Source organism: Arachis duranensis, chromosome 8, assembly GCF_000817695.3.
Source record: "Arachis duranensis cultivar V14167 chromosome 8, aradu.V14167.gnm2.J7QH, whole genome shotgun sequence".
NCBI lineage: Eukaryota > Viridiplantae > Streptophyta > Magnoliopsida > Fabales > Fabaceae > Arachis > Arachis duranensis.
In genome coordinates, this window is record NC_029779.3 from 46,913,201 (window position 1) to 46,927,173 (window position 13,973).

Here is a 13,973-nt window from a genome sequence, read left to right on the forward strand (position 1 = left end):
GAAGCTGCAACTGAGGCTGTTGGTTACCACCGACATTGGCGGCAAACTGCAGCAGAGGCACATCGGTGGCAAGCTGCGACGGAAGCGGAAGCTGAGGCTGAGGCTGTTGATTACCACCCACATTGGCGGCAAGATTGTGGTTTTCGTCCCCAGTCCAGACCGGATGATGCAGAGGCAGAGACTGAAACTCAGAGGGCCACTGAAACTGAGGTGCTCCCATGTCGAACTCTTTGTTCTCATCCCCACTCCATACTGTCTCAGGCTGTGCCTGAGGTTGTTGATAGCCACACAGGTCAACGGCAAACTGCGGCTGAGGCAAATTGGCGGGAAACTGCCACAGAGGCACATTGGCTGCAAACTCCGGCAGAGGCAGAGGAGGCTGAGGCTGAGGCTGAGGCTGAGGCAGAGACAGAGGCAGAGGCAGAGGCAGAGGCTGAGGCAGAGGCAGAGGCTGTTGATTGCCAATTGGAAACTCAGGAAGAGGCACATTGGAGGATGAGGGCGACTGAAACTGAGATGATCCCACGTCTGCGGCAAACAGCTCTGCGTCCGGAAGAGGCACCTCCAACAGTTTCATAATTGAGAAAGGATCAAATTCTTCTTCACTCATTCTTGGATTAACTACTTCTTCTTCGTTTTAGGATTTCAAATTAGACTATGGGTACTTCTTCTTCTGCTTAGAATTTTCAATATGGCCAATTTTATAGTATCTACCACGAGTTCTTTAAATTTTGCTTAATTTATCTTTTTTAATATTTAATTTTTTAAAAATGAGTTATTTTTATATTTTTTAAATTAAATATTAGTTTATAATCTTTTTAGATAAATAAACACTATCTTTTTAGCACTATTTTAAATCTTTTTATTATAATTTTTAATTGACCAATTCTATGATATTTATGAAGAATTCTCTAAACTTTGCTTAACTTATTTTTTATAATAAATATTAATTTTTAAAAATTATTTATTTTTATATCTTTTAAATTAATTATTAATTTATAATATTTTAGATAAATAAGCACCCTTTTTTTTAAACACCATTTTAGATCTTCTTCTTATTAGAATTTTAAATTACATTATGAATAGTTCTTCTTCTTGTTAGGATTTTAAGTTAAATCTTTTTCTTAGAATTTTAAATTAGATTATCGATACTACTACTTCTTCTTAAGATGTTAAATTATGGATAAATCTAAAAGGATTTCATCAACTTAAAGTTACTATTATCTTTTATCAATAAAATCTTAAAATTTTTTTGAAACATAATAGTACCATTAATCCAAGACGCAGTAGTTTAAATTAGACTATATTGATTTTGTTTTTTAATCTAACATCCCTCATGTAATCATACATCTAACACCCCTTATGTAAACTTACATCCTATTACAATCTGATTGAATGAAAAGTGTAAAATAAAATTGCTCTATGAATACTAAAAATTAATCATTACGTATTTATATTTTTATATATGTTATACATATATTACATATATTTTTCTAATAAATTAGTTCGCCAATAAATAAGTAAACATTTTACAGTAAAATAATCAACCTATTATGTTAGAATAACCAAATATTTTTAGAGTAATATAATCGATTTTTTTCTTGAACATCAAGTTGAATGTAAAAATAATTATTTTAAATGCTGGAATTTTTTTTGAATAAATACTAGAGTTTAATGTAATTATCTTTTTATTTTTGAACTACAAACACTAATAGTCTAATACAGATATAAAACATACAGGCACATAAATTTTAAACTTTTATAAGATATGAGACACGACATGTATACATATAAAATATAAGAGAAAAGAACAAATAGATTTCTGACCTTTTGTCCTGCAGATATTTTTGTCCTTAACCATTAAAAAATACTTTTAAGTTTTCGACCTTCATAAAATTTGGACGGATCAGTCCCTCCGTCCAAATGCCTCCATCAGACCAACGGAAAAGTCTAACGTGACTCCTGTAATACTTGTAACGCGTACGCGTGTCTGGTAAAATTTTCTCTCACGCGTCGCTGGCAAACTTCCCTCTCATGCGTACGCGTCACCATGAATTCAACGAATCCTTGTTGTCATTCTTGCCTTCAAAATATCGAACGGGAGAAAAGTAAGAATGATAGAGCCTTTATATGATTAAAGAAAGTTACAATGATGAAACTGCTTTCAAAGTTAAAAGTTACTGTTAGTAACATTTTTCATTGACTTTTTTTCTTTTTTTTTTTATTTTTTGCATCATCATAGCCTTGCATTGTACATCAAAATGTTAATTTAGTATTCTTTTACATCGTACTCTTATTACAGTACTCTCAATAGTTTTATTCTTAATATTATTTTAAAATTCAACGTTTAAAATTATATTATTACCTATGATTAATTTTTTATTTAATTTATCTTTTTTAATGAGATCATAATTTATATTATAAAAAATTACACTAAAATATAGTACACGAGAATTACAATTATAAAGAGAATACTAAAAATAATAAAAATTAAATATTTATTTTGACAATGATAAAAATAAATCTAAAAATTTTTAATGATATTTTTATATAGATATTTTTAGTACTTTTAGTACTCTTTTTTAGTACGCTATAATTTTACTATTATTATTCTATACAAAAAAATAATAAGTAAAAATGTACATAAACAAAATAAATAAGAATAAAAACTAATAATATCCATGAAAGAGTACTAAAGAAAAAATATTATAAAAAAAATAACAAAATTAATCAAATGAACAATGAAGTACAAATTTGGGAGATAGAAAATAAATTTTAATCTAACGTGAAAATGTAAACGCAAAAGCTATCATTTTTAGCTTTGGCTAAACTTGGGTTAAAAATCAAAATCATGTTTTAAGTTCAGAAGAAGAAAAAATAGCCAAACTAAAAAGTGAAACTTAAAAAAAAACTAAATTTATGTTTGATGCTTCAAACGTTAAAAATTGCTAAATTTAATTTACTTTTCTCCTATTCGATGCCTTGATATGTTTGTTTGAATGATTTAAAATTTTGAAGGCAAGAATAGCTTAAAAGAAATGAAAAAAAAACATGCAAAGTGGAGTATTCATAAAGAAATGAAGATTTGTTGAATTCATATCGACGTGTACGCATGAACCACGCGTACGCGTAAAAGGGAAGTTTGCCAGGCGACGCGTACGCGTGACCCACGCATACGCGTGACCAGTGGCGAAACTTAAAACAAAATTTTGGGGGGCCACATAGAAGATAATTGTCAAAATGCTTTTGATATGAACCCATTTAATATAAGTTCGTCTAATCTAATCTCTCTGGTTTGAGTGATATTGCCAAATTTAAAGCCGTTTTTCAAGGTCTCGTTCTAAAAAATTAAGGTAACTTTTTGAACTTTTAAAGGTTACATCTCACTTTTTTCGTGATTCATTAAAGTAGAAGAATTATCTACATGTGTTGATACTGTAAAAATTATATGTTTTTCTTCTTAAATATTAGCCTTTCTCTTAAAAAATGCATCAATTATTTGATTTTTCATTATTATTTTATATAAAAATTTGAATATATATCCTGTAGAATATTTAAAGAAGAAGTTAGAAAGACAAATATTAAAATTTATAATATTTATTGAATTTTTTTATCAATTTATACAAAGATAATATATTAATATTTATTAAATATTTTATTATTTTTATCATATAAATAATTAAATTAAATAAATAATAAAATATAAAATAATATTAAATTAAATAAATAAAAAATATCTAATTTTTATATGTAAACTTAAAGATAGAGAAAGTGTTATTTATTGAACTTATTGAGTACTTTAAGTCATAATAAAGTATTTAAACCAATTGAATTATTTTTTATCTTTTGAAAAAATATTACTAATTTTTTTATAAAAAGTATGGGGGAGTCATGGCCACCCCTTGTCTGAACTAAGCTCCGCCACTGCACGTGACCAGCATTTTTCCGTTGGGTCTTAGATGGAGGGACTGATCCGTCCAAGTTTTGTACAAGCGAGAAATTTAAAAGTATTTTTTAATGGTCATGACGAAAATGTCCGCAAGACAAAAAGTCAAGACCTATTTATTTTTCTCTCAAAATATAAAGTATTTTTAGATGAGTGCGTGTCTGACATACGAACACAAATCTTAATATGATCAACAGTCAACACTACCTCACAGAATAATTGTGCTATGCTTCAACTTTTTTCTTTTTTTCCTCCCTTAAGGGAACCGAGTCAAAATCACAAAATCTTGCACTGTATGCAGCTTAAAATCATTGAAGGACAATACTTGGACCGTTATACCAAAGCAGTAATACATCGAGGTTTTGAATTTCCACTTTATATTTACAAATTTCAGATAATGCTGCAACTTACGTTACATGTATACGTGATCATATCACCTCCTTTTCCAATTTCAAGACCGCCATGAAAGCTTCTTGAGGCACATCAACTTTACCAATGGACTTCATCCTTTTCTTTCCTTCAGCCTGACAGCAGAAAGAGAATGATACCATTATGAACAATCTTCAAAAATGACACTAACATCAACTTGCTATGAAACCAGTTTCGTGTTTCCCTGTTGATGCAAGCAAAACCATTTTCTTTGATACAGGAAGAAATACTATTTAAGGTGAATGCATCATGCTATCTTGATTGATAACTGAAACTATCAACTTATATTGATCGGGCAGTACCTGTTTCTTAAGTAACTTCTTTTTCCTCGAAATGTCGCCACCTAGAAAAATGACATCGAACATGAAAAAAATTGTCAAACAGCAACCCAGGCAACCAGAAAGGCAAGGGAATCAAAGTGAAACTTTGTCATGCAAAATATTGTTCATAAGATTTACATGGAAGGAACATTCATTTTCAAAATAGAGAACACAAAGGAGAAAACCTGAACATGTTAAAGAAGAGACTTGACACAATCAGAATTCAAACTGCAAATTATTTAAGCCTCCTTATTCGAAGTATAGTTTTCTTTTCTATTACATGTGAGTAATTATTCTGCTAAACCAACAAGGTTTGCCACTTGTATTACCATAACATTTGGCTAAGACATCCTTCCTTATTGCAGATAAAGCTTCACTAGCAATCACTTTTGATCCTATGCATGCCTGCAACAGAGACAAAAATACATATATTATTGTGGTTAATTTTCTGAATGAATTCTTATGCCAAATAATAATAATAATAATAAAGAATAATTAACATCTAGTAAATAAAGCATTTCTTGAGCAGAAAAAGAAAAAGTAAAATATTAAAATGATATTCAAAGCATATAAAGAAGGAGAATTAGAAAAGAGAATATTATATTATTTTTAAGATAGCGTTAGCACGAAATGAGTGCCCAATTCTTACTTGGATTGGTACTTTAAACATTTGACGTGGTATGAGCTCCTTCAGCTTTTGAGTCAAAGCCCTTCCAACAGAATAAGCCTGCCACACAAGCCTATGTCAAATTTGTAAATTTATGACGTCAAATTATAAGCATAAAATAGTGGACTCGATACTCTTGGATTCAGGGTTCAAATATCAAGGACCAACTATATCAAAGTAGTCCTCAAACTCTTTTGAGTGAGCACTTCAGTCCCTGATCTTTGTTTATTAGACCGGTAGTTCCTAAATTTAAAAACTACGAGATAGATCAGTCCTTAAAACTTACAAAATGATATACTTTAAGTCCCTCCTCCAAACAACCAAAACTCACAAAAAACGATTGATCTGTCTTACAGTTTGTAAGTTTAGGGACTAACGTGCCCACATAGAAAAAGTTTACAATGCTAATTTTTCCGCACTGATAATTCAGCTTAACTATGAAGAATGGAAGCTGAAAAACTTGAACCACTCACTATTTCATGATGAAATATGTAATACCAAGTCAAGATCAAACGCCAAAATTTATTAAACAGAATCTCAAAAATATTCACAACCCAAAAAATAGGCAGTGAAATTAACACATCAATTATTTTTCCCAATCCAATTTGATCCCTTAATATATCTATAATAAATTCAGAAGCAATTTATATTAATTAAAATTTCTAGAGGGTCAGATATTTATCTCTAAACCATGTATAGACTGCAAAATAATTACCTTATCTCTGTGGACAATCGTAGCCAATGGCTCCACACTGTCACCATTTATCAATATGTCAAGTTTAATTAAATCACTTTCTCTGTACCTGATAATTAAAGAATAGAAAATATTAGAACATATTGGAAAAACAAGCTTCTCAGACGGACTATACAATTTCATTTAACAAAGGAAAAGGATAGCTTAGAATTATAAATCCAAGTATTACGCGCCTCAAAATGAAAAATTCATTGGAGGTCCATATTTAAATTTGAGAAGCTGAGAGTAATTCTGGATAAAAGGGATGTTAAAAGTAAGATGAAGAATATTGTTTGAAAGTGTAATATGAGAGTAACGCTTTTATTGTAGGTAACAACTGGGGATCATATCAAAATTGCCGGGGTCAATATTCAAAACTGGATGTATTAAATCAAGAAATGCTTCATCTCAAATTTGTAATCATGAAGTGTGAAAACACCACTAAATATTCTACTGAACAGCTAAGGAACCTGTGGCTAGTGAATGTTAGAAAACTAGGTGCAAAGAGGAGTATAAAAAGCACATTGAGCATACATGAGAACTATGTAGATGAGTGGCTATGCAAGTACACAAAGACAAGGAATGAAGGTATCTAGGAGAAAGTTGTAAAAGAAAGCTTTAGGATAAGGCAAAACCATTGTAGATGATTGTCTAAAGCAGTTTGGTCAAATCAGAAAGCAAAACCATTGTCTCCAATGACAAAAGTAGATCAAACAGAGATAATAATCCAAAAAGGAACCAGAAGACCCCAAAAACCACTAGGACAAACCATTTAACACGGAGAAAGGTACGACAATATGGATCCGGACAGAGCCAAATTGCATGACTTTTCTTATGAAAGCAAGCTTAATTAGATATGGCATGGTTAATGTTGTATAAAAAGGATATTGATAAGGGATGGCCTCTGATTAGATAGAAGTGGATAGTATATTAGTAGGCAAGGGAAAAGGAAAGAAAAGGAATAAGTTATTGGTTGAGAGGGAGATAAAGGATCTCTCAAACCACCTTAACATCGTAACCTATTCTTCTACCTCCAGATTACTTTGATCTAGAGTAGAAGGTTGACTAAACTCAGATATTCAGTTTTTCTCTATTTATTGTCTCTTTTCTAGGTCAGCATATTAGATATAACATAGAACTGAATGCCAACAGTGGCAACCAACAGCTTACTTGAATATGCAGCATTAATTTATACTAGTGTCAGCAAATAATTAGATACTCCCAGTCATTTGTTTACTAGAAGATGACAAAATCTACATTAATTTATAATCCCAAAATTGCTGGATTTCCTATTTAACTATTTATGAATAAAAAAACGGGGGATTTTAACAAAAGTCAATAGTTTTAATCCAGCAGAATCCCTCATAACTATTATCAATAAACTATACTTCCATAAACAATTACCCGATAAAGGTATACTCCATACTAGCATAACCCTTACTTCTCGACTTTAACTGGTCAAAGAAATCACCAACCATCTACAAAGTTGATATTCAGAGAGATTCAGAAAGTTGAAAGCAAACACTTACAAACTAAGCACGAGTTTAAAGGGTAAATTGTCAAGAATGAATGCGAGAGATTACTTCCGCTAGTGGTATTTCGTAGGTGATTGATGCTCTATTTTCAGTGATAAACTTCATTTCTTTAAACAATCCTCTTCTGTCTTGTCCCAGTTCCATAAGTGACCCGATATAATCCTTTGGCGAAAGCATCTCAATCTGTACAAGTTACATTACATCCAAGTAAAATTTTTTTTTTTTTTAAATAAAGAAAAGAAAAGAAGAAAAATAAAATAAAAATCCAGTACTGCTTTGATTTAGCACAGCAAATTACCTTAACATATGGCTCCTCAATTGATCTCCTTTTTCCAGGTTCAGGAAGTAAAGATGGATTCGAGCATTCAACCTTCAAATAATTTTCACAAAATGATAGTCTTCATATGACAAATATATAAACAATATAGAAAGAATTTTATTTTAATAAATAGTTCACCGATAAAAAATACAATAAACTGTATTACATAGAAATGGAGCTTAGGGATAAGAAGAAATTACAGTATCTCCATCTACACAGTTCACTCTGTAAACAACACTTGGAGCGGTAGTTATCAAGCTCAGATTGTATTCTCTCTCAAGTCTTTCCTGTAAAGATAATACAAGGTTTCTAACGTTACTCCAAGGTACAAAGTACAAACCATGCATCAAGGAACAGTGACGTATAGGTATTCTATGAAAGTCAAAGAGCATATGCTTCAAAACAAATCCAACCTGGACAATTTCCATGTGGAGAAGACCCAGAAACCCACATCTAAACCCAAATCCCATGGCACTTGAAGTCTCCGGTTCAAACTGGAAACCAGAAAAGAATAACATTTTTAAATAACCAGTACAAATCCTACCAAAGTCAGCTAAAATATAAGAAAATCGGAAATCATAGCTGTGGAAAAATTGTTTACCAACAAATGTAAGATAACTAACAAATACATGAAATCAAGAGAAATTATGCATAAAGATACCACTTGGCATAATTTAAAGAAAATTCTATGCATATTTTCTTGTATATCAGTTCAAGGCCACCTTCAGTGCAGCATCATTAAGTTGTAGCTTCTCAAGGGCATCACGTAGATCAGGAAATCTGCCATCAGAAGGAAAATAAGAAAACAATTAAATTCCAGAGATATTCAAGGGTAAATATAGAAGTCTCAAGAAAGCAAGGGAAACCGCAGGGGGAATCAAATAGGGATTAAAAGAAAAAGAGGTAAAAATAAATCAATACTGGTCAGCGTCAACAGGAAACAGGCCACAAAACACCATAGGAGTCGCTTCCTCATATCCAGGGAGTGATTGATCTGCCTTTCGACCATAGTGAGTCACTGTGTCACCCACTCTGGCATCAGCTACTGTTCTTATTGACGCCGACAGGTAGCCCACCTGTTAAAGCACAATAAAAGATATAGAAGTCTATAATGGATTAAAAAAATTACCAAGAAATAAAAATAAAAAATAATTCCATTGAACAAAATTGTCATGCTAGCAAAATATGTTGCAAGAGATTGTTTCAGTTTAAGAAGGAGCCTCGTTGGTTTGTTGATGATCTGTTGTATACACAGGAGAAACAATGCAACAGTGTCATGTACTCATAATTGTTATCTCACTATTTCAAGTCATTTACATGATATCAGTGATTCATGCTTCATAGAATGTGCACATATGACAGGATGGAAAGAAAAGATGGAATAACCAAAAATACAATAAGCAATACGAAATACATAAACCTGATAATTATATTCATCAGAACTATTATTTTACCTCTCCAGCATATAATTCTTTAACCTCTTGTTGATTCGGAGACAAAACTCCAATTTCATCAGCAAAATAATCCTATAGTTTAATAAACCACATTAGTTTATTGGAAAATGGAAGTGAACACAAAAGCAAAGTTTTAATAAAGGAAAGGGTATTTGGAACTTATTCTAATTTTACTTTAAGACTTAATGAACGAAACTACAGATAGGAAACTATGATAACATGTTTCATTCCACTAAACTAAACTATGATACCAAATGTAAGAGATCATTAGAAGTAATTTACCTTCCCACTAGCCATAAAATAGACTCTATCACCTTTCTTTATAGTCCCGTCCACAACCCGGAAGTATACAATAACACCTCTATATGGATCATAGTAACTGCACTAAGATTCATGTAAACAAAACATGAGTACTTGAGGGTTCAATAGTCACATAAAATAAAGCTGGCACAACATGCAAAGGAGATTTAATCTATCCTACTCATTAAATGAAGTTTATGCCCGCAAATAGTACACTTTTGTGAGGAAGTCTTGCATTACACAACAATAATAACTGCTAATACTTGTCCCACTAGTTGGGGTTTGTTACATGGATCAAGTATCTCATGATGCTCTAAATATGCTTTCATAAATTCCCCTAGAGTTTTCTTCATCTTAACGATCTTCTTCATTTTATCAAAAGTAAACAAATTAGTTAAAAGTAAATAAAAACATATAGGATTTTTAGGTCTCTCTCTACCTACCTCAAGTTATAGGACTACTAATCCACTCTCCTTATTGGGGTCTTTACCTTCTCCAAACATATACAAACCACATAAGATGAGGTTCTATCATCTTCTCAACAATTTTCCCTATCTAATATAGTCATTCCTAATCCTATCCAGTCTAGTGTGGTGCCCACTCATCTCTTGCAACACCCTCATCACCATCACATCAAGCTTATTTTCTTGTTGGCTTTTACTGCCCAACATTCAGCCCTATATAACCATTGCATTATATGGACACATGACATTCCAGCTTGATGCACTAAGTTATGATCCTTGAACATACATGAAGCTAGGTATGCAAAAACAAAACTACATGGAAACAAATTAGATAAAATATAATTGGACCTTACGAATGGAAACTTAACCCTTGAATAAGCCAACTGAGTCAAACTTGAGGTGTCAATGTCATCTTTTTTAGATTATATGAACCTTACCAAACTTATTTCATATTGTCAATGTCATTCAAATTTTAAATGACAATGATGTGATTCCATCATCTATTGGCTCCATTAAGTCATATATTCATCATCAAATGGCATCATTTGATATCATTGTCAGATAGCAAGTGTACCTATCAAATATTAAAGCCCTTAATGGCCTTTGTGATGTATCAGCAGGTGGTGGAATTCTCGCAACAATTGCATTGAGAATATCAATTATACCTATTCCTTCCTACACAATAATGTAAATGAATTATGTCCTAATAATGGTATATACAGTTACACATCAAAGATAATAAAAAATATTGAACCTACTTAAACCATACAAAAGCACTGGACATAAAAGTACAATAACTAACCTTTGCGGAGCACAGAATAGCATTGCTACAATCCAGACCCACAACCTACAAGAAATCAGCTCAAGTTAGAATCTCCTTATGAATAATGTAAGCATGATTCTATAATTTGTAAATACAGAATAGAAAAATAAGCAATGCTCAAGCAAGGAAGCCCCAATAGACATATTCATAAATTTCAAAATTCCCAATGCATAAATTATAACCACTCTGATTGAAGTACTTAAACTAGGGCATGTCAGATTTTAGGATGTTGAATGGAAACAAACTTCAATCGAGAAAGAGCACATATTTATGTCTCTCTCCCCTTCAAGCAGAAAAGTTACGAGTATGACAACATCAGGGAAATAAATTGACATTTGACAAACAAACCTCTTCAATCTCCTTAATAACTCGATCTGGTTCAGCACCCGGAAGATCTATCTTGTTCAAAACCTGTCAGACAGTCTTACAAAATCATTTGCAAAGAAGTAGAATTTTTGTGGATGTGAAGACATTGCAGTGGCCTTTTTTGGAGGGAGAAAACACTTAAGCTTTTAATTTCAAATAACTTCAAAAATAACATTCATAGAGGATACAGCAATTCTCAATGAATTACTATAAAACTACATATAAGAACAGTCAAGAACAACATTCTTACCGGGATAATTTCTAGATTGTTTTCCAAGGCCAAATAAACATTAGCTAGCGTTTGTGCTTCTACTCCCTGTGATTTGGAAACTAGTTTCAGTGAAGAGCAGAAGCTGGCATCTACTCCAAGTAGATCACCCTTGCATGATAAAGGACAAGCAACCAAAGAAGAGAACAAAAGAGAAAGAATCACCTGAGAAGCATCTACTACAAGAAGAGCACCCTCACATGCAGCAAGTGACCGAGAAACCTAGCCACAGATGATATAGTCATAAACCATAGTATTATTATCATTCCAATAATGTTTGAGAAGTGAGTAGATTCTACTCCCTTCCCCCACCCTCCAATCCTAAAAGGATAATAATAATAATAATAATAATGTACTCGGGGAGGTCAAACTTAATATTAGTAACAAACATTCAAATAACAATGTGTAATACAGAAATTCAATTTTGTAAACTGACAACGTGAAACATAATTCAAAAAAGCCAAAAAATAAGCCTGAAATGCAATTGATTTAACTGATATTTTTAGCAGCCTTTGTCAAGATTGGCTAAAATAGAAAACAACCAAAGACATCACAGACTAATGAATTTTATAAGAATGGTTTCTAAGTGACAACAGAGGATGAAAGAAGAGTGAATGAGAGGTAAAAAGAAATAATACCCTTTTCCCCTTTTTGTTCAAATATAGAAAAATGCAATTTATTGTAAAAAAAAAATCATTTAAAAGAACCGTATTTGTGCCTAGGCTTTCTTTTTTTTCTGAATTAATTCTTGACAACACAAAAAAAGAAGCTCTAACTATGGAGTTACATCTAATTGAGGTTCATAAGTTTGAGCAAAAAGAAACAAACCCATACAAGATAAAAGGCATACTACAGTATTATTTTACAACTTTACATACCTCATACGAGAAGTCAACATGCCCGGGAGTATCAATCAAATTCAAGCAATATGGTTTATTCTCAAACACATACCGCATTCGAGCTGCCTGCGATGATTAAAATTAATAAAATGCTTTCTCACACACTACAGATTTTAATTTTGAAATGCAATCAAAAATTAATTTGCTCCAAAATGCCACCCATCTCTAACATAAGATACACTACTATTTAACAAAATTTTACGCCAGACTTCCTAGCCCACTTTACCACACTTCTGCGTAAAAGATTGCGTCAATCAAAGAAGAGTTCCTTTCCGTTCTAAAGAAAATGATTTTAAAAATTAAAAAAAAGGGAGCATATCCATAATTCCATAGAAATTTAACTAAGAAAACCATGAGAAACTCAATTAGAGTATCTGAAGCTGTATGAGCTCCCACACCTTCGGTCACTGTCACGTAGGTGTTTGTAACAGCTGTAATCATTTCAAGACTTCAAGTTAGTTAATAGCTGTTAGAGATTAGTAACCGCTCATTGCAACCAACACAAACATGAATTATTCAGTTTCTCGGAAACTCAGATGTCTCTCTTTGGTCTCTACTACCATTCCATTGCTCCTTCTAACATTTTTCTCGCATTTCCTCGCTAGTTAATTAAACATAAGATACCTATACTAATATTCACAACAAATTAGGGAGATGTTAACGATAACGATAACAAGAACCTGGAGCTTAATAGTGATGCCTCGTTCTCTCTCGAGGTCCATGTTATCGAGAAACTGGTCCTTCATCTCTCGCTGGTGAACGGTGCCAGTAACCTGAAGCAATTTATCTGCTAACGTGGATTTCCCGTGATCAATATGCGCAATTATGCTGAAGTTCCTTATATTCGACACCGGCACCTTCCACATACGGAGGGGGGGGGGGAATGAAGCAGAAAATTCAGTTCAGTGAGTTACTTCGAAATTCGCAATCCGAAGCGTACAAAAAAAAAGTAACGAGACGAAGAACGAGTAGAAAAGAACCTTTTCCAGACGGTCTTGGCCAGCTTTTGCGACGGAGTCGATCTCGAAGAGAGTGTTAGCCTGGCAGGTGACGGCGGAGCTGCGGCGACGGACAGCGGAGAAAGAGGCATTTAGATTGAGAACGCGATGAGAGAAGAAGGAAGTTTTGGAATGAGATGATGTGTGGAATCTGCTGGTAGTGGTCGTGGTGGTGATGGTTGGTGATGGTGGCGCGTGGAAAAGTTGAGTTTTAACGGATAAGAGAGGAGACGCGCGACAAATTTCTGCGGCCATTGAACTCTATGTAAACTTTGGTCTCGCCTTCATTCTTGTGAATGTGCGCGCGTAGGGACCCACCACTTGATTCTTGATTTGAAATTGGGCCTATTGGGCTGGGCTCGTTTTTAAATCGAAAGCCCAATTTGGATTGGCACATGTGGGCTTCGGCAACACGATGGTTAACCTGTTTCTCTTGGAAAAAAAAAAAAACA

General features: G+C 32.9%; 1 protein-coding gene across 1 annotated transcript; it reads right to left on the minus strand.

Moving 5' to 3' along the window:
- Positions 1-4,156: 4,156 nt before the first annotated feature.
- Positions 4,157-13,798, minus strand: LOC107463246 (translation factor GUF1 homolog, chloroplastic). The gene is made up of 22 exons (XM_016082007.3): positions 13,504-13,798; positions 13,204-13,380; positions 12,503-12,589; positions 11,790-11,846; positions 11,607-11,672; positions 11,339-11,401; positions 10,970-11,014; positions 10,742-10,842; positions 9,686-9,782; positions 9,404-9,475; positions 8,871-9,025; positions 8,672-8,729; positions 8,363-8,443; positions 8,150-8,236; positions 7,929-8,000; positions 7,679-7,813; positions 7,500-7,573; positions 6,078-6,165; positions 5,345-5,422; positions 5,025-5,100; positions 4,678-4,718; positions 4,157-4,470 (listed from the first exon to the last, which is right to left on the minus strand). The coding sequence occupies exons 1-22, from the start codon at positions 13,774-13,776 to the stop codon at positions 4,375-4,377; spliced, it is 2,079 nt and encodes a 692-aa protein (XP_015937493.1). The 5' UTR covers positions 13,777-13,798; the 3' UTR covers positions 4,157-4,374.
- Positions 13,799-13,973: the final 175 nt, after the last annotated feature.

What these genes read in the sequence shown, in the direction of transcription:
- LOC107463246 (XM_016082007.3), bottom strand. Translation starts at nt 13,776, where the DNA reads ATGGCCGCAGAAATTTGTCGCGCGTCTCCTCTCTTATCCGTTAAAACT. An exon ending in TTGTAGTAGATGCTTCTCAG is followed by an intron (nt 11,673 to 11,789) that starts GTGATTCTTTCT and finishes TCCAAATCACAG; the next exon opens with GGAGTAGAAGCACAAACGCT. An exon ending in TTATTAAGGAGATTGAAGAG is followed by an intron (nt 11,015 to 11,338) that starts GTTTGTTTGTCA and finishes GATTTCTTGTAG; the next exon opens with GTTGTGGGTCTGGATTGTAG.